Source organism: Heterobasidion irregulare (genome assembly GCF_000320585.1).
Source record: "Heterobasidion irregulare TC 32-1 unplaced genomic scaffold scaffold_06, whole genome shotgun sequence".
Taxonomy (NCBI): domain Eukaryota; kingdom Fungi; phylum Basidiomycota; class Agaricomycetes; order Russulales; family Bondarzewiaceae; genus Heterobasidion; species Heterobasidion irregulare.
In genome coordinates this window covers 362,339-381,305 of record NW_009258202.1, presented here as the reverse complement: position 1 = coordinate 381,305, position 18,967 = coordinate 362,339, and the positions used below count along the sequence as shown (strand labels likewise).

Below are 18,967 nucleotides of genomic sequence, written 5' to 3'. Positions count from 1 at the left end.
GAATATTTTAAAGTGTGCAGGTTGTGTATGTGACGAGCAACACTCATTGTTCATGTGCGAGACCCTGGTATGGTCCAAAAATGGGCCTCAATACTACCGGACATTTTCAAAGCTGAAACATATCTCTGGCGGGATTGTCGGGGGTCCTCGCCCGCCACTGGCGGCATCTGCCAGCGCGATCTAGACCACAGCCAGACTTCGCTCGCCATCGCCCATCGCCCATCGCCTGTCATCCATCGCCCCCGTCGATCATGCCATCGGCAGCACAACCGCGCCCGACGCCCGCCTGGGCGCTCGATTTCCCAGAGCCAAAGGCGACGCCGCCCAAGATCTCGCAGGAGGAGCTCGCCGAGCTCGTGCGAACCAAGACCGCCGGCGTCGACTACCTCGTCGTCGATGTCCGGCGCTCTGACGTCGAGGTAAGCCTCCCCGCAGCATCAAAATCAGCATCTGCCGCCGATCACCGCATCCCGCATCCCGCATCCCGCATCCCGCACCACATGCACGCTCGCACGCTCGCTAACTATCACCCCGCACCGATCCCCACACGCCCCCACACGCCCCCACACGCCCCCACGCCGCCCCAGGCCCTCATCAAAGGCGCGATCAACGTCCCCGCCCAAACATTCTACCAGACCCTCCCGACGCTCCTCCACCTCCTCGCCCCGATCCCCGCCGTCATCTTCCACTGCCAGAGCTCGCTCGGCCGCGGCCCGCGCTGCGCAGGCTGGTACGCCGACGCGCTCCCGCCCGGCGCCGCGTCGCGCGCGCTCGTGCTCGATGGCGGCATCAAGGCGTGGCTCGCGCGCTGGGCGGGCGACGCCGACATGACGGTCGCCGTGCCGGGCGCTGCGGCGGTCGATTATCCGCCGCTCGTGCTCGAGCCGGAGGTGGTGAAGGCGCTGGGCGGCGCGCGGCCTGGTGCGGGGTAAGGCGCGCGGGCCCGGCTGGGCGGCGCGTGGGCGGATAGGCGTTTTTTTGTTTGATCGCGGATCGTTGCGGCGGGTTCGGTCTAGTCGAGGTAGGTGGGAAGGTGGGAAAGGGTGAGGGTCTTCCAGTCTGGCTTGTAACAGCATGGTGGACTGTGGATCTATCTGCGATGTTGTACTGAGCGATGTCTGTGTAGTTTTCGACGAGTGCCGTTGTATGATCAGTGGTGGGTGCGTAGGCTACGAAATCAAACTCGTTGGCGTTATTGTTGCGACGAGCGCACGGCGAGGCTTCGCTTCTGCTGAAGACACGCCTCAAACAGCTCACAGCAGGCCATAACACGCACATGCCAGAGCACAGCCGGCACGCGCGCGTGCGCGTGTACGCCGTGCACTCAAAATCTCTTTGTTCGACGACTCCTCACGGACAAAGCAGCTCGATGCGCCACTCCAACGCGCGGCGCACCGGACACTATATATAAAAATATGAAAGTCAAAGCGAGCCACACGCCCCCTTGGCCCCCGTCACTGCATTCATGCCCGCCCCGCGCACCGGAAATTTGCCGTGGCACTTGACCACTATGGGTACGATGACCAAGGTTATTCCGTCCAGGCTATCGAGCGAGAGGCGCGGACTGCCGGAGAAGAGAGCGCATATACGCCAGTGCCGCCGCACGAGCAAAGGCCACACGGAGGACAAAGGCGATAGAGCTGTAGACGTAGATGTAGATGCCAGTGCTTGTGGCCCAGAGAAGCGTACGGGCAGAGGCAGGAGCCAGGGCAGCGGTTCGTACAAAGCCCCGCTGACGCTCCCGGTGAACCGTAGCGCGCCAGCCCCCGCAGAGGAGCTCAACCCCGAGCTAGGACTCATCACCGCGCTCGGGATCCGGTTCCGCGCTACAGAGCGCGTGCTCATCCATCTGCTCACCGAGGACCGGCGCACGCTCGAGGCTCGCGGAGCACGATCCTGTCGATTTAAGCGGCCGCCGGCGGATCGCAGACGAGCTGCGCGCGTTCGACAGGCGGTGGAGGAATAAAGTGGACAGAGCGATGGCGGTGGTGGAGCGGGAGATGCCGCTCTGGGTCCTGGAGGAGTTCACGATTCACGAGGGGTGGGTGGCACCGCCGGCCGCGAACAAAGGATGGGTCGAGGATCGAGGCGGAAAGATGCCCCCTTTCTCTTCCTCGCACGGGTTGGGTGGCAGTTTGTGAGGTGCGCGAGCCAAGGCCAGCGCAGCAGCAGCCACAGATAGAGCGGCATTGTAATAGATAATGTGATGTCCGTTAGCAGTAGCTCTTGGAAAAGAGTAATCTGAGATCCTTCCTTATAGCTGGCCAATGCGACTGTGGCATTTGAGCAAGCGTTGAATACCTATGAAGCGCTACAGCACCCAAATGAAGGCCCAAGTGTGATCGATCGTACCCTGTTACCAAGACGAGCGAAGGGTGCTGCCGTTACGGGGGCCCAGCCAGAGTGAGACCGCCACGCCACCAGCATTGTAGCTTTGTGCAGCCAGATTATTAGTCACCGAGATGGGCGGATGGACAAGCTGCAGTGCCCGATCTTGATCGAGCCCATGCCACAAATTGTGGCAGGCCACACACATGGACAATGAGCCCCGGTCACGCTGGGCCAAAGCGACCCCTCTGCCATTGAATATAAGACCAGCGCGACTCTGACCAAAAACCTCCAATTCAATCTACACCACTATCATCATCATCATCATCGTCATCATCACACCTTGAATGGCGCAACAACGCACTTACCTCACGCCCGAAATGCCCCGTCTCGACGTCGGTTATCAGCCGAGCACTCGCGCCCAGCTTGAACATCTCACTCTGAACCACTGGTACGAGCAGGCAACTAGAAAGTTCTCGTTGACAAAGGAGCTCCGCGACTCGTTCAAGAGCAAATTCGATGAAGCCCACAACTCGCTCATTAACACGCTTGCGGCCGATACGGGCACCTTGGAGGGAGTCCTGCTGGGTAGGTTGGAAATAATCGAGCCGTCCTTGGGGAGCAAAGTGAGGCCGCTCTTGGTGGCAGAGTTGATCGACTTCAACAACGTTATGCGCGACAGGTTAGATGCGATGACGCAGAGGCTTCTAGGGGCCTTGGAGAGATGGGTCGCGTCGGAGGTGGATATGAGGGAGAACGAGATCTGGGGAGCACTGCTGCCGTGGCTAGTCGAGTTCGAGAAGCAGATCAAGCGACGGGGGAAAGGGGCGGGCCAGAGCCCGGTGCTGTCTAGTCCGGTCGAGCCGGCAGGCCAGGACGCTCTCAGACAGCGTCTTGCGGAGGAAAAGGCTGCGAAGGAGCGGTTGAAACGGACGCTGGCGGACCGTGAAGCTCAATTGAAGGAGATGCGAGAAAGTTCTCGGGAAGAGACAGAGGCTGCAGAGGAGAGGTTTCTGAGGGCCCAAGACGTGTCGGATACCCACAGAGCGAGGCTGGAGGAGCGCATCAGGAACTTGGAGGCTGAACTTCGCAGCCGACGTGTCGATGGCGAGGTCGCCAGGACTGCAGACCGGCCACGTACGAGCAACAGGACAGCGGGGAGGCCCCGCGAGTTGCAGCTGAACAGCGAACCGGCGTATGTCGGACATCGGGATCGCCTGTTGAGGGAGGAGACGGAGCAGCTGACAGAAGCATTTGGAGGGATCTATGTAGGCGGAAGTGGAGTGCATCGCCCGCGAGGGAACTCGGGGCTCTCTACGATCTCAACTCCACCCAGCACCCCAATGTCTGCGTCCTATCATGAACGTTCTTTCTATGCGCCGCCACGGGCAGGATACCCCCAGCAGCAACCTAGTGGCGTGTACGGCCCTCGCAGAAGGGGCGCGTGAAAGGTCTCTTTGCAGCCAACCTTTTTTTTCCTAGACGGCGTGAGCAGGCGATATGGATTTGGTATTTATTTATTTCGTTCGGGTTTCTTACTTCATGCCTTTACTTGTACTCCGTATAGATGAGCTTGTGTCTGTGTATCTGTAGTATTGTGATCATTGACTGGTATTTATACATCTGGAGATATCTGGTTACCACCGAAAGGCAAAGGACTGACCGCCACAAGATCTGGCAAAGACACCCCATGATTAATTCTGCATGTTCTGCCCAATGTTTTGTGGGTATGTTACCGGGATGAAAAAGCGACTGAGAAAGTGAGCGACGAGACTGCGACGATAGCCAAGAAGGGCACAGGGCACGGAGCTGCGACATCCTCCCGCCCTCCACCTTACGTCACACATTCGACTTGTCTTCCTCCCACAGCATCTCAGGGCCCGGCGACGGTCATGGCTGGTCATAGCCTATGTTTTCTTCGTCGTCCTTGACGACTCCATCTACTCCGCTGGGCTTCTGACATTTTCTAGTCCTGTTAGGTGTCCTTACCGAACTGGTTCTATTTCTTCAAGACCAAACTAGGCCATATCAATCACTACGACAACCCACATCGGCAACGTTGAAGTACCCTCTATGAACGCCTTGCCATACGAGCTCCTCGATGCCATCGTCGATGGAGTTCCCGACCGTAGGGATTTGGTTCAGATTCGAACTGTGAACAAGACGTTCTGCGGCCTGGTCACACGGCGCATCTTCCGACGCGTCACGGTCAAGAGTACTCTCAAGAGTGCCAAAGGGTTTGGCGAGATATTAGGACGCGACATGATCGCTCGATGTATCGAAGCGATCACATTTCAGGAAGCATGGAGAAGATATGACGGTATGTTTGTTCGATCACATAGAAGCGAGTGGGGCTACGTGTTCAAGGCCAAATACCTTCGATAATAGACTACGAGCCGATCAGTGAGCTTATACTGGAAGCCCTCACTTCATCATTCGCACACATCCACGAGCTCCCGAGATTCAGGACCCTCGAATTGTTATTTGTTGCGACACGCTACACATCGCGCGGGAATTCCCCATGTGTCCAGTGGACCATCCTCTCTGCAATATCCAGCCAAACACCCTCACCTTCTCTGACCTCCCTCACCATTGACAACTTAGCTCCATTGTACCACCCCATTTACAATTCCCCTTCGTTTAGTGGTCTTTTTCGTTCGCTGACCAGTCTCTCCGTCACGACGGCTTATGACGATGTCTTCAGCACGCATGACCACTATCGGAGCTTCTTTGTCAAATTTTGGGAGAAAGCCATCCAAGATCGTATGCTTGGCTCTCTCTCTCACTCCCTCACCACGCTCATGCTGCAAGGCCAAGTAGACGTCGGTGTTATGCCCAGGCTTGATTTTTCGCAGGTCAAATTTCCCGCGCTAGAAGCCCTCTCATTGCAAAAAATATTGTTCAACGAAGAAACGCGTATCGAGAATTTCATTGTACGCCACAATGGAACTTTGCGGAGACTGTGGCTCGCGGGCTGTGCCATCGTTGTAGAAGACTTGGATGAAGTAGCCGCGCGCCAGTGGTCGCATATTTGGAAGCACTTTGCACAAGAAATGAAGGGACTGGTGTCCCTCGTCGTCCGGTCCGATTCGCTCGATAGAGATGGCTTCACCACAGACTCTTTCGGAGAAGACGATTCATTAAAATACGTAGGGCGGAACTGGCAAACTTGGCACTCGTATGAGCCATGGGATGAACGACTGCCATACGAGGATGGCGATCATCTAGCCCTTAGGGAGCTTCGACGTTCGGTTCGGTTGCAAGCGTTAGAACGGCAGAAGTATGAGGAATAAAGGAAAGAGTCGCGCTCATGGATAGGAGCGGCTGTGCGCGCGAAGCAGAGGAGTGGATGTGTGCGACGCGCGCGGCAAGGCCGTCGGTGGCGGCAAGAGTAGCGTAGTCGGGTCCGTCACATTCCTCTCGCGCCATTCGTCAGTAGGTTTCAGTGGAGTCGTACGCAGGTATGGTATTAGGGTGGAGAGAGCGACGGAAAGAGAGCGAGCGATAAGAGGGAGGAATGGTACGGAGCAAAAAGCAAACATAAAGCATTGAGTCCAAGCTGCTTGGTTCTCTCTGCGCTGCTCCCCCGGGAAAATCTCAGCCTTGCAATTTACTTCACACGTCCTTCTCTCATCTTCATCTTTGAGTCAATACAGCTATAACGATCTTCACTTGCAACTCCTCAAACGACTTTTGTCTAATTCTTTACAGTCTCAGATGACGAAGCTGCAGCATCCTAGGGTTCTGCGATCGCGAAGCAGCACTCTGTCTGGCCTTTGATTTTGTCATTGTCCGGGCGACCTGTGACGACTCTAGCTGGGCTTCCGATCTTTCTCGCCACCGTACCTCCCCAAGTGGCGACACTCCGGCCATTGTTGCCACTACTCGACGATTCACTGAATTACTCACACAAATGAGTGTTTCAGGCCGCATGAAGACCATCTTATCGAATGAGACTCCACGAATCGAAGGGATAAGGACTATTTTCGCCGTCAAGGCCAGATTGACCCCTTGTGGCATAGGTCCGTGGTCTGAAGTCCCTAGAGCATCTGTCAGCAAATCCGATCAAGTTCAGTCATCGAACTATGCGATACATCAGTTCACTTCATCTCTCCACGTGTGGAAAGTCGTTATATCAGATCCAATCTCGAGCGCTTATAGCAAGGAGATGCTTGGACATGTGAATCTCGGCGTCTGCTAGCACGCACTGAACGCTACTGTATGCTCGAGGGTTCTGACTGACAATATACTCATCGCACAACGGCTGGTATGTGACTTTCGAGAGTTCATCTTCATCTATTCAATAATCTGATTGTCCGTCCTTATCAGTGGAGAGCACAACGTTCTTGGACTGTGAGTAATCAACACAGAGTATCGTGATCGTCATGGTAAGTCTTCATGGTCGAGCACTTTGCAGAGATCTGACCATTCTGGACATCGCGGATGGCTTGTAACTGGGTATTGGCCAGACTGCGCCGACACATGATATCGATGAAGCCATTCATCAAGGTCGCGAAGCGCTTGCTTTTTGACCCCCTGGTCATTCTGATCGCTCCGACTTCCTCAACAATCTCGCAATTGACCTGTCGTCGCGTTTCGAGCGGACTAGAGAGATGCAGGACCTAGAGGAAGCGATAGAATTGGAACACGAAGCGCTGTCTCTTCGATCCTTTGGTCATTCTGGTCGCTCAGAATCTCTCAACAACCTCGCAGTTGGCTTGTGTTCTAGTTTCGAGCAGACAGGGTAGCTGCAGGATCTGAAGGAAGTGGTGGAATCGTATCGCGAAGCGCTGTCTCTCTGACCCCCTGGTCATTCAGATCGCTCCTTACGTTTGAACAACCTCGCAAATTGCTTGCTTCCTCGTTTCTTGCAGACAGGGCAGCACCAGGACCTGGAGGAAGCGATAGAATTGCATCGCGAAGAGCTGTCTCTCCGACCCCTTGGTCATTATGATCGCCCTAACTCTCTCAACAACCTCGTATATGGCTTAATTTCTCGTTTCGAGCAGACAGGGCAGCTGCACGACCTAGAGGAAGGGATAGAATTGCATCGTGAAGCGCTGTCTCTCCGGGCCCCTGGCCATCCAAATTGCCCTGACTTCCTCATTACCCTCGCAAATGGCCTGGATTCTCGTTTCGAGCGCACACGGCAGCTGCAGGACATCGAGAAGGTCATAGAATATCAGCGGAAAGTACTTGCAATATGCCCTGTCGGATCTTCTATACATATATCTTGCCTCGCTGGTTTTTCTCGTGCTTTGTTGGCTCGCTTTCAAGCAATATCTAGAGAGGATGATCTCAACGAGGCTTTCCGTATGTTTGCCACTGCCGCTGAAAGCCGATTTCCTGGTGTGGGGCAGCAGCTCTTAACTGCGCAATCATGGGTACGGTCGGTTCGCGCGTTCCAGCTAGCAGCGGCGATGCAATTCTGCGAGTTCCGCAGTGTTGTCGGGACGTTATGGGGAATGGCGAATGACGATGGGCCGGTCTTATCTTAGGAGTTCTACAGATATATGTTCCGCCATAATGATCCAACCAAGGTGGATTCCAAGGATTCTGCGGTTGCATTGAGATCTGGAATCAAAGTGTTGAGGAAGGCGAGAGTTCCGCTTCATCGATGGGCTGCGTTTGTGCATATCGGTGCCTGACGGATGTCGGAGGGTCATTGGAGGTCATTGGTTGGAATATCATATTTGTTTTCCATGACGACCTTATACCGACAAGCGTGCTGAAATCCCTTCTGAACAAGGGGGTTCATGCTTGATGAAGAAACTCGTTCTATGAAGTGTTTTGGAGTCATATATCTCCTCGTATTTCGCTTCTCAGGCGTTGCTTTTCTTGGTCACTTCGGTTATCGTACGACGTACAGAGAGACTGACAAGCGCAGGAGACATTCTTTTTGGTTTTCGGGATGCTGTCGGTGCTGACCGGACCACCCGGCAGCCGCCGGAAGTTCTCGGTCGTTGCCGATCGGCATAAATACCATGTCCTTAACGACATCACTCCAGTCTCGCGCTCGTACCCTTCTCAATAGCCTATAAAATGAACCTATTTCGCACACTGATTCTCTCTTTCTCGGGGTCGCACTCAAGCGATGCTCAGTGATGTGCATTCTGCATGCGATACAGGGCTGCTCGACTTTCATTTTTAAGGTGCCGCGGTACATAAACGAGCGCCCCGGTCTCACGAGGACAATTACTCTTGCCAATGCTCAGATGACCAGAGGGAGGACCAGTTGGCTTCTCCCGCTTTCCCACCGTGTCCACCACTATGCAGAACCAGTCCGAGCCTAATACAGTCGTCACGCAGGGAGATGCTTCTGGTGCCGGGGGAAGAGTCAAAGGCTCGCAGAATGGTCTCATCTTCGCATCAGCTGCGGTCAGCAGTATGTACATTCTGCCAGATGAACATGTTTCCGAATCCCTGATGTCTGGGAAAGACATGTTCGCATCTGCCGTCAGCAACCCATTGGACATGTGAGTTGTTATGTTTGCTGGCGCAGATCCATACTGAACTACTTCGAGCATCAAGGTAAGATCACTTCCGGAAGTCTCCCAATTCTCCTCATCCACGACACGTAAATCCATCCAGGTTAGACAACAGCTGAGGACGCAAGGCAATGTTTCACCAGCCTTCGTCCATACGTCTAGTCGAACCATTTACTTTAGCTCCCGGTTCGAAAGCAAACTCGTTCTGGACCATAGGCATTCAAATGGCGCGCTCCGAGGGTGCAATGAGCCTTATGAATGGCCTCACCGCAAGCATGCTCCGCGAGATAGTCTACTCTGGAATCAGGATGGGTACCTACGAATACTTCAAGGATTCGTGCGTCTCCTGCATCTGATCCTCTTCGCATCGCCTTCCATCACTCGACACTGATGAGTAATGCTAGGATATACCGTGTCACCTCGAGTTCCATTTCCAGTGATAGTTTGACGCTGAAAGTACTGGCTGCGACCGTTGCGGCAACGTTGGGATCGTAGGCGGTACATCTCACAACTCTTGGTCACCAGACTGACCTGCTGCGTCAAACCTAACAGGGCCATCGCGAACCCCACCGACCTAGTGAAAGGTATGCATTAACTGTGACATCTCTGAGCGCTCCCAGGACCTCTCTAGTCCGCATGCAGGCATACTATCCCCAGGGCAGCCCGTACCGTAACACACGCCACGCGTTCCAAACAGTTTGGCATGAAGGTGCCCGAGGCGAGATGTCATCCATCGTGCGCAGCGTCCGCGCGCTCTATCGCGGCGCCGACGCGACGACTGTCCGCGGTGTGGTGCTCTCTGTATCGCAGATATGCTCCTACGACCAGATCAAGCAGATTTTCAAGCGTCGTGGGGTAATAGAAGAGGGCTTACCCCTGCACTTCACGGCCAGCATGTTCGCTGGTTTTATCTGCTCAGTGACGTCTAATCCTGTCGGCAAGTGCTCTTCACGTAGCATCTTTGATACAAGATGTTATTAATGCGCTCGATGACAGACGTAGTAAAGGTGCGCGTGATGAACGATAAGGAGCGCCAGTTCAAGGGTATTACGGACTGTGTCAGAACGATTTTGAGAAAAGAAGGCCCTCTTGCGTTCTATAAAGGTTTCGGGATGTGCTGGGCGAGGGTGCGTCGCAATTTGAAATTTCTACAAGAGACTTACGTTCGTGGCTCTAGCTTGGCACTCACACTATCTTGAGCTTTGTTGCATTTGAGCGTCTTCGGTCGTTGTTTGGTATAGCCCCCATGTGACGAAGATCACGGTGCTTTGTCTTCTGTTACGGTCTACAATGTGAATGACGAACACATTGAGCACTCTGTCTTTCAAGCGTTCATGCGATATGAAGTAGTTTCCCGACTCTCGAAAGTTCGAGGCATACAGTGAGAGTGGGGATGCTAATCTCTCCGTTGTACTTCTAGACTCCTTGTCGCGTCCTAACGAGTTGTCAGAAGAAGTATCACTTGCCAACATTCAAGTATCATCGAAAATACTGTTCAATTATCGTACCAGTAGCTAGCGAAGAACAACAGTGCTCTCGCGTCTGTGGTTTGTTTTTCTTTCGATCGCATGAACTGTACCTGGTTTTCTGCTTGATAACTCATTCAGGCTCATCGGTGTTGTGCTTCCTCTCGTACTTGTTTTCGCTTCTGATGAACCTCACACAGGCTAAACGGCGAAGTATGCCTGAAGGAGGGAAACGAGCAAAAAATCGTGGTGTACCGATCGCGAAACTAAACCGACGATGGACGGTGCCACGATCGAACCTCATTGCTATGACCCCGGTACTCTTCCTAATCCAGTCCTTCGACTGCTCTTAACCGGCTTTTGAGCACTCGAAACCCCGGAGTGCTAGGTACTTGCGATGGAGGAATGAACCATACAATACTAGAGCAGTGACTAATGTGGGACGCTTGGTTCTCGTGACCTGCTTGCCTATTAACCGGTGCTGCCTATGATACCGACTTGAGGCTCCTGATGCTTCTTGCACTATTTTCAGCAAAGGCTACGTCCTGTGGGACATGGCTATTATAGAGACAGCTCAAGCACCCACGCAGACAGGCTTCCATGTGCAATCTCCCTGGATGCGATACTTGCTTTTCTCGCGGAGTAACATTGTGAACGTTTGTGGGGGAGTGTCTTCCACGAGGGGAAGGCGTAATGCTCTTCCATCTTTGTCGTATCAGAGGCTTGCGAGATTTATCAGAACAGGTGATAATTCGGCAACCCGGCCCTCCTAGGCCTGCTTGCGCAGCTTGCTCGCTTCCAGCTTCTTTGGTGGATGAGCTCTAAGGTGTCGTGCATCACCCCATGACCCTCAGCATCCCTGACGAATTGCATCCAGCTCCCCGCTTGATGTCGTAACGCCATCGAATCGGCACTCCTTTGTTCATACTGAGGAAGTTTTATACACAAAGGTCACAAGATGCCCCTCTTTTTATCGACATTCCTACGCCCGGACATAGGAGGAAATTTGGATTCAGGGCTAAGTGTGGAGGTTCTTGATAAAACTTGGCATTGCTGTTTCCACGCCCGTGATCATTCGAAGGCCTCAACATGTTCATTGCACTGTTCACAGCCCTTGTTGCATCTTGCGCGGCATGGCTATTGGGGAAGCAGATCATGCACTGGCGTAGACAGGCACCCTTGTACAATATCCCTGGCCCTCCCAGTGTATCACTTTTAACAGGTAAACACATTGTTCGCTTCGGAACTCTATATAGCGCTGAAAGTTTTTTCTCTAGGGAATTTGGGTCAGGCTTTTGACCTGCACGGCTGGAAGTTCCACGCTAACATTGTAGCGCAATATGGAAAAGTCGTCAGGCTGAATGGACTTCTAAGAGTGAGCCTGTGCTGATGAGCCAAGTAAAGGTTATTTTTTCGCTTATACTTCCGTTGAACCGACATCTAGGATAGCTTACTATATATCAGCGACACGAAAGCACTTCAGAGCATTCTGAGCAAGGATCAACATGTGTTCGAGCCATCGCCGATATTTATAGAGTAAGTACAATGCATGCTGTAAGGCAACAAGTGACATTGTCCGATTTTTTTCCTTCACAGGGTCAATAAGCTTTTATTTGGGGAAGGCTTGATATCTACAATTGGTATGCTGAGCCATGTGCATAGCTAAGTCTTCTGCTAATTAGCCTTCTTGATAGGTGATCATCATAGGCGGCAACGGAAGCTTCTAAATCCCCTATTTTCTACCACTCATATGCGTCATATGATGCCGATCTTCGTCCGGGTCGCACATCAGGTGAGGATAAATTCTTGGGGCTTTGTTAGTTCCGGGAAGTCCTTGTTGAGATGGCCAGGGAAGGCGAAGGGCAAGTCGAAATCGACTTTTTCGCTTGGATGAGTCGGGCTGCTCTCGAAATTGTCGGTCAAGCTGGGCTTGGGCATCCATTCGACAGTCTGAACACAGAAGTCGAGGATGAATACGGAAAGTCTATCTCAAATCTTTCGTGAGCATGCCCTTCTTGCCCGACTGCGATAGGATTAAGATTATCCCTTGCCAGGCTAACGATGGGTCGCCCTGGAATGGTCATTGGGGCACAGCTCCTTCCTTGGCTTATCAAGATCGATAGCCCGAATTTTCGACGATTCCTGGTCAAGCATCTCCCATGGAGAAGCATGGAGAAACTCTCTGAAATTGTGGATATCATGGACAACACGGCTCGAAGGGTTCTTGAAAGCAAGAAAGCTGCCTTGGACATGGGTGATGAGGTGGTTTTGCAGCAGGTCGGTGAGGGGAAGGACATTCTCAGTACTCTCCGTATGTGGCCCCTATATTATCATCGTTGTTCCATCACCATTGACAGCTTTCTGCCCAGTCAGAGCGAATATGAGCTGCTCGGCAGAGGATCGTCTTCCCGATTCGGAAATTGTAGCTCAAATCAGGTAGAGCTTCAATGTTCCGGTCATGTCCACGGAACACTCTGTTAAACACTCTGTTAAACTCCTTGCAGTGTCATGATCGTTGGTGCTGTGGAATCGACATCCTCTGCGCTCTCTCGAATACTTCTCTTACTCGCTGAGCATCAAGACATTCAACGGAAGCTTCGTTTGGAGTTGACGACAGCTATCTCGACTGGCGACCTAGACTTCGACGCTTTGCATACGCTGCCTTACCTTGACGCCGTCATCAAAGAAACCCTCAGATTGTAACTAAGTATATTCCATGCACAATCTTTGCGCTCGCCTCATGTATGCCGTTCTTCAGGTATCCTCCAGGTCCATACGTTGGAAGAATGCAAGTCATGTCCCTCGAAGGTGATGCCACGGAAGTAACCTCAATCCCATGTAGTTCGCGCTCAGATTATACAGTTCCGCTGGGTACTCCCATAATCGGCATTGACGGTCAAAAACTGTCAGAGATTTTTATCCCGAACAACACAGACATCGTTGTCAGTATTGTGGGAGTCAACCAGGACCCAGATATCTGGGGTCTTGATGCAGCAGAATGGCAACCAGAACGATGGCTTTCGCCTCTATCTCCCAATGTGGCCGAGGCTCGTATTCCAGGTGTCTATGCTAACATGTGTGCCTTTCTGCACAATTACTCCCAAGCTTTCCTATTGACTACACTTATCCCAGAATGACATTCGTTGGAGGTATTCATGCATGCATGTAAGTACTGTTAGCCGAACATCGAACCAATAGCTTACAATATGATCAAGCGGCTTCAAATTTGCTGAGCAGGAGATAAGTGAGTGCTAATGCATAATGACCGATTCGTTGTTAAAATCAGGTTCACAACACCTTGCAGAAGTCTTCCTCTCCATCCTTCTTCCTTCTTTCCACGTCTCTCTGTCCAATGAACGCATTTCGTGGACCATGAAAGCCTTCTCAGCCCCCATAGTAGAAGGTGAATCTCAGCCGACTATGCCGCTCGTATTGTCTCTACTGAGTAATGATGACGTGTGATCGGTAACACTGGGTACGCACATGCTCATTTTTAACAAATATTTTGTACAAGAATACATTGATCGAAATCTCAAACGGACTTATATCATTTCTTCAACCAACGATCACCTGGTATGGGACAGGACCATTGATATGCATGCTGTCGACCACGCCACCGGTCCTCAAAGCATGCGTCTTCAACCTCTCAACCTCCTGGATTATCATCGAATCCTTCCCCGCACGTGTTCGAGGTGTGTAACGTCGGCGCGCTCCGGTGATCTTCCAATCGGGAAGCGATTCCACGCCGAGAGTGTTTAGAATTTTCTGCTCTATAAGGGACTGCTCGAAAGCAATTGAACTAGAGATATCAGACTGATAGAGTAGATGTGCGTACGTATTCTTTCGGATTCTCCCTGTTCAAGTTGAAAGGTGCCTTCAAGGTAACGGGCGGATTTGTGATGAAACGAGGAATGCGCAGATGATTCTTGGATGCAGAGTGTGGCATGAAAGGGTGCATGAGAATGACATCACCAGCTTTGCCAGTGAGCTGTATGTTCAGAAGTTCAGAAAATTCGCATGTCATATATCAACAGATGAGCTGACCTCGACGAACTGATCGCACGTTTGAATAGAACAGACACTACGGCTTCCATCGGGATCCTGGGAAAACTCATCGACGCCTTCAGGATGATCATACAAACTTCAATACATTGTGTCATCATTTTCTGCTTCAGGGACGAAGAAGGTCAAAAACTCACTAACGAACAGCATTCTTGATGCCATCAGGCGCAATCCATGTAGCGCCAGCCTTGGGCTTGATATCGTTATACAAAATGAGAACCTCAAGAGCTTGCTCGCCAGAATCCAGATAATGAGTGAACCTGCAGATCCACCAACTTAATTAGGATCACTCGGTGATCTAAACACACCTACCAGTCGCCATCACTAGGCGATACCCTTCGATCAGCGCGTTCGAACTGCTCAAAAAATAGTCGAGGACATTACATGTGCCAATTTCCCAAGTCTTTAGGCTCAATATCACGCTATATGGTTTTGGGTGAGCTCTCAGACGTAAGTCAGTTAGACTAGCGCTTACATTTTCCCATTCCTCACATCCGAGGTTTACGATGAGGCTGTCTCCGCAACTCTCAAAAAGTGTGCGGTCGATCCGGTCCTCACCACCCAAAAGCTCGCCTAGTTCTCTTGAATATCACCTTTGATGCGCACCAAAGCAAGAGTGGCCATCACGTACAGATGGCGCCCCATGCCTTTGGCATGAATTCAGGCGTAGAGATCTCGCGATGCCTGGGCATATGGATCTGTCGCAAAATTGGATTAACAAAATCATGACGATTCAAGCTCATGGTCTCACCTTCTCTTTTAACCAGGTCGCCTTATCGTCGGGATCAAAGCCAAGGCGCACCCATATGTTCTCCAGGAAGCGCTCAATGTTCTCCTTTGGGACGCCATTTTCGATACGAATCCATCCATTTTGAAGGAACTGCTCTCGCTGTTCAGGTGTCAGATGTGTGTATCCCATAGTGGAGATGTTCAGCAGCGACGTTCAATGAGTCAAAGGAGGATCGCTCGAGAGATCCTCGGATGAGTGTCTTATATGTGTCCAGCGGTGGGAAAAAGATGATCAGCGACAAGCCAGATGGCCCGGAGCAAGACAAAAAAAGGTTGCACACCCAAAATATATCGGCTTATTTCGAGAACAAATCTTTGAATAGATACTCTCCCAACGAAAGAAAGCCGGCGGTCCGAAAAGACGAGTCAGCAGGACACAGTGCCAGACGATTCTCCGAGAAAGGGTAATGAACATCCTCATTGAGTCAGAAAATAATAATTTAACGCTATAAGTGAGCAAGACATCGAAGACGGATGATCTAAAAGATGACGAACTATGGTACAGGAAGAGATGGGTATCGCAACGGAACAAAAACGCCAATGCAGAGTCTGCAACGTTCAGTCCAGCTAACTGCCAGAAGACTGGGTGTTCCGTTTCCATTCCGTATCAACAGCACACAGGAGGTCAATCAAATCCATGGCAAAGCTGCCGTCAGGCACTACGGGCGTCTGGTCTGCCGCAGAGGCCATAACCCGCTCATCTTCGTATCGAGTGCCTCCTTTACCGTACTTGATCAGAAGTTCGAGAGTCAGCCTGCAATGCTGGTACCATTCCACCGAAATGTCCATAGCAGCAGCCACGTGCTCCTAATGACAGAGATGAGCAATTGCGAAAAGAAAAATCATACAGATGTGGACGAATGAACGAACCAGCTTGATCTGTTGCCCCTGATACTCGCCCAAGTCCATAGGAGTCCACCCTCCAACGAACTTGTCCATGATGCTTTGCACGAACCAATACTGCTTTATCGACTCTGCGTGACTCATCTTTTGTTCCATCATGGTGTTGAACTCATCCCATCCTTCTTGTTGTTCAACAACCTTGCGCATGTATTCCGATACCACGTGGTCTGTATTCGGTGGCGATGGAAAGCCCGGCGGAGCATCTATCGTGATAGAACGAGACCGTGACTTGCGCTTTGATTTTGATTTCTTCGGACTGCTGGCAGGTGTCACAGACTCTATGCGGGACATGCTAGTGTTCGGTGTCACTGTCACAGACGAAGCCCTGTGGTGCCCATGCTCTTCAACAAGCGCTTGTGCGCGCCCATCCACCTGCTGATGAGGGGTCTGAGAGCGCCTGGTGCTTTCTTCAGCTCGCGACAGGTCGACAGACATATGAGAACGCTCCCGCTTCGGCTTTTTAGGCGGCACATCATTGGGAAGGCTTGATGTAAAGATCTCCTCCACCTCATCGCCAGGAGAATAACGCTCGTGATGAGTGTGCTTCGAGCTCTGTGAATGGTGCGGCCGCGGACTGGGGGGATAAGCTGGGGACTGTGCGGGCGTATCGTAAATGTCCCTAGACTCCCTGGAAGACGCCCGCTTGCGCTTGTTGCTCGTGCGGCTCTCACTGCGTCGTGGACTACCGTGGGTGCTCATGCCAGACGTCGAGAACGGTGTGAGGGGATGAGAATGACGGAATCCATGGGTGACCGACACCGGTGACGGAGGGCTCATTTGAATATCAGTGCTGGGGATCGACACGGAGCGCAATGTCGGTGCACGACTATCCACACTAACTGCAGACTGCGGAACTGCCAACTGTGCACCACCGGCGGTCAGATCAATCGTGCTGAATACAACTAGGATACGAATACGAATACATACGCCCTCTACAAAAACTGCCAGAGTCTTATCATTTGCGACCCTCAAATTTGCAGACTGGCTGGTCTCGACGTTGTCTGCTGATATGCGCAAAAATGTCTGTCGATATTTCCCACGCATCGCATATACCTTGGCAGGACCTGGAAAAGTGGTATCTCATCAACTGATGTGCATAGCGCCAAACAAATAGAGGAAATGAGATGGTATAACCCGAATACATACCATCAATCCTAGACGGCCCAGTCTGTAATTTCTCACAAACGTCCCCAGCGTCCGCCCAATACCCGCCCTCGGCATCATCCGCCGGCTTCAGCGGCACCTTGATCTCCGCCAGCTCGTCGATCCCACTGCGCCTATCGTCGATGAGAACGGTAACCATGCGGAACTTGGGCGCCGAAGGCGTTCCTGCTGTGGAGTGACGTGTCCGGGCAGATCGAGAAGGCGAAGGCACTCGTGCAGGTGAAGATAGCGGCTCATAGTGCGATGTCGGCGTGGAGGCGGAGAACGAGGAAGAGGGCGTTTGAATGGAGCACTGCGTCGAGTCATCTTGCTTGAAATCCATACGGTCTACATGTGCAGATTTTTGCCTCGAGTTTCTGTGCTCGCGCTCCTGCCCTCGATTTGATTTCGGAAGAGGCGGAGGCGGAGGATTGAATTCTCCTTCATGTTTGTATTCCTGCGACGACGAGCTTTGAGAAGTGGTTGGAGTTGTCTGGCCCTGAAGATGTGCTGATCCAGCGCGCGATCTCGTGCTGGCAGATATGGGCGTAGGCGAGGGTGCGGAAGAAGTCAAGCTATCATAACTTCTGCTCTCATATTCGGAGCGAGTGTGTTTTGATGGATCTGATGCCTTGTTACTCGAGGGCGAAGGTAAATTAGCTCCATACTGATCCGCAAAATCCATATTGATCGACTGTGTGCGAGAAGACGATGCTACGGGTTGTTTGGAATGGCTGGGGGTCTTCTTCACCTTCACAGGAGGAGGAACAAAAGGTGCCGAAGTGCCGGTCTGCGCTCTGTAGAGGGAGTTGTATGGCCCGGCACCCTTCAGGCCGCTCATGGTAGCTCCGTTCTGAGCGCTCAGCTGCGGTTCGTTTACGTACCCTTTTACTCTCCACTTATTCTGGTCTTTCAGCTTTTCCTTCTCTTTTTTCTTGCTTTTCTGCGGCTTTTCCGGAGTTGATTCCTGTGTACGTTGCTCTACAGGCGGAGTAAACGTGGGTAGCGATATTGGCTGGTGCATCGGCACTGATTTCGACAATGGCAAGGGTACAGGCGGAGTGGATGTAGGTAGCGGGACTGGATGGTGTGGAGGGACCGATGTCGGCATTGGTACGGGAGCGGGGGTGGGGGCGGGGGTTGTAGATGCGGAAGAATTGGATGTGTGTGCATGCACGGTGGGCACAAATGGGATAGACGTAGGCGCAGAGAGGAGAGTCGTTGGTTGAGTAGCATACGCAGAGAATGAAGGAGCCCTCCAGTTCAATGAAGGTTTCCGCAGAAATGGGTTAGTGTCGGGTACGGACTCGGGAGCGGCAGCGTTAGAAAGGGGACGGGCGGGCGTGTTGGAATCATCCTCAGCAGGAGCAGATGTGATGATCTCATCGTCGGATGCGGCAGGAGATACTGCAATGCCCTGTATCCCATAGATGAAAAAGGGACGTTTCAACATACAACGAACGATGTGCTCACGACAATCTTCGGGTGTGCCCCATTGGTCCTTCATCCCACCAAGGCCCCCATTAGATGGAGGGACGTGTACATAGTATCACGCAAACTCACGATTCATCATCCGAGTCCGAGTTATGTGTCTTCTTCCTGCCGACTTCGGGAAGGATATCGTAGTCGCTGCCTTCTTCATACTCGTCTGTATTCATCTATGTGTATGTGGATAGATCGCGAGGATCTTCGGGTGGTATCGGCAAGAAATAGGAAAATAGGAGAGAAGCCAACCTCGCAAGATGCTTCGCGATTAGTGCTCTTCGATATACGAGACGATTAAGGACG

General features: G+C 52.2%; 9 protein-coding genes across 9 annotated transcripts; 7 read left to right on the top strand and 2 right to left on the bottom strand.

Moving 5' to 3' along the window:
* Positions 1-281: 281 nt before the first annotated feature.
* HETIRDRAFT_243514 (uncharacterized protein) lies at positions 282-836 on the top strand (the record flags this gene model as incomplete). Its single annotated transcript, XM_009548828.1, has 2 exons — positions 282-419; positions 588-836. Coding segments are annotated over 2 exons (387 nt in total), but the record flags the coding sequence as incomplete, so codon positions are not given.
* Positions 837-1,465: 629 nt separating this feature from the next.
* HETIRDRAFT_101525 (uncharacterized protein) lies at positions 1,466-2,141 on the top strand (the record flags this gene model as incomplete). Its single annotated transcript, XM_009548827.1, has 2 exons — positions 1,466-1,818; positions 1,862-2,141. The coding sequence occupies 2 exons, from the start codon at positions 1,466-1,468 to the stop codon at positions 2,139-2,141; spliced, it is 633 nt and encodes a 210-aa protein (XP_009547122.1).
* Positions 2,142-2,675: 534 nt separating this feature from the next.
* Positions 2,676-3,776, top strand: HETIRDRAFT_418386 (uncharacterized protein; the record flags this gene model as incomplete). The annotated part of the gene is made up of 1 exon (XM_009548826.1): positions 2,676-3,776. One exon carries the CDS (start codon positions 2,676-2,678, stop codon positions 3,774-3,776), a length of 1,101 nt encoding a protein of 366 aa, XP_009547121.1.
* Positions 3,777-4,570: 794 nt separating this feature from the next.
* HETIRDRAFT_409859 (uncharacterized protein) lies at positions 4,571-5,960 on the top strand. The gene is made up of 2 exons (XM_009548825.1): positions 4,571-4,648; positions 4,717-5,960. The coding sequence occupies exons 1-2, from the start codon at positions 4,591-4,593 to the stop codon at positions 5,619-5,621; spliced, it is 963 nt and encodes a 320-aa protein (XP_009547120.1). The 5' UTR covers positions 4,571-4,590; the 3' UTR covers positions 5,622-5,960.
* A 1,170-nt stretch (positions 5,961-7,130) lies between these two features.
* HETIRDRAFT_247542 (uncharacterized protein) lies at positions 7,131-7,418 on the top strand (the record flags this gene model as incomplete). Its single annotated transcript, XM_009548824.1, has 1 exon — positions 7,131-7,418. A coding segment is annotated over one exon (288 nt), but the record flags the coding sequence as incomplete, so codon positions are not given.
* A 1,180-nt stretch (positions 7,419-8,598) lies between these two features.
* HETIRDRAFT_122973 (mitochondrial substrate carrier) lies at positions 8,599-10,068 on the top strand (the record flags this gene model as incomplete). The annotated part of the gene is made up of 7 exons (XM_009548823.1): positions 8,599-8,713; positions 8,997-9,153; positions 9,242-9,307; positions 9,369-9,400; positions 9,448-9,753; positions 9,813-9,943; positions 9,994-10,068. 7 exons carry the CDS (start codon positions 8,599-8,601, stop codon positions 10,066-10,068), a joined length of 882 nt encoding a protein of 293 aa, XP_009547118.1.
* A 1,303-nt stretch (positions 10,069-11,371) lies between these two features.
* On the top strand, positions 11,372-13,744 carry cyp7 (cytochrome P450 monooxygenase 7; the record flags this gene model as incomplete). Its single annotated transcript, XM_009548822.1, has 13 exons — positions 11,372-11,504; positions 11,560-11,657; positions 11,727-11,818; positions 11,879-11,922; positions 11,977-12,074; positions 12,104-12,282; positions 12,337-12,593; positions 12,652-12,718; positions 12,787-12,981; positions 13,041-13,358; positions 13,415-13,447; positions 13,498-13,526; positions 13,569-13,744. 13 exons carry the CDS (start codon positions 11,372-11,374, stop codon positions 13,742-13,744), a joined length of 1,719 nt encoding a protein of 572 aa, XP_009547117.1.
* A 93-nt stretch (positions 13,745-13,837) lies between these two features.
* HETIRDRAFT_319489 (uncharacterized protein) lies at positions 13,838-15,263 on the bottom strand (the record flags this gene model as incomplete). The annotated part of the gene is made up of 9 exons (XM_009548821.1): positions 13,838-14,062; positions 14,118-14,270; positions 14,327-14,423; positions 14,482-14,604; positions 14,657-14,668; positions 14,729-14,766; positions 14,820-14,917; positions 14,976-15,042; positions 15,096-15,263. The coding sequence occupies 9 exons, from the start codon at positions 15,261-15,263 to the stop codon at positions 13,838-13,840; spliced, it is 981 nt and encodes a 326-aa protein (XP_009547116.1).
* A 437-nt stretch (positions 15,264-15,700) lies between these two features.
* On the bottom strand, positions 15,701-18,686 carry HETIRDRAFT_320971 (uncharacterized protein; the record flags this gene model as incomplete). The annotated part of the gene is made up of 4 exons (XM_009548820.1): positions 15,701-15,940; positions 16,004-17,100; positions 17,183-18,586; positions 18,653-18,686. The coding sequence occupies 4 exons, from the start codon at positions 18,684-18,686 to the stop codon at positions 15,701-15,703; spliced, it is 2,775 nt and encodes a 924-aa protein (XP_009547115.1).
* Positions 18,687-18,967: the final 281 nt, after the last annotated feature.

Coding starts and splice junctions, on each gene's coding strand:
- HETIRDRAFT_409859 (XM_009548825.1), top strand. CDS start 4,591: ATGATCGCTCGATGTATCGAAGCGATCACATTTCAGGAAGCATGGAGA. Junction 4,649..4,716: donor AGCATGGAGAAGATATGACG/GTATGTTTGTTC, acceptor CTTCGATAATAG/ACTACGAGCCGATCAGTGAG.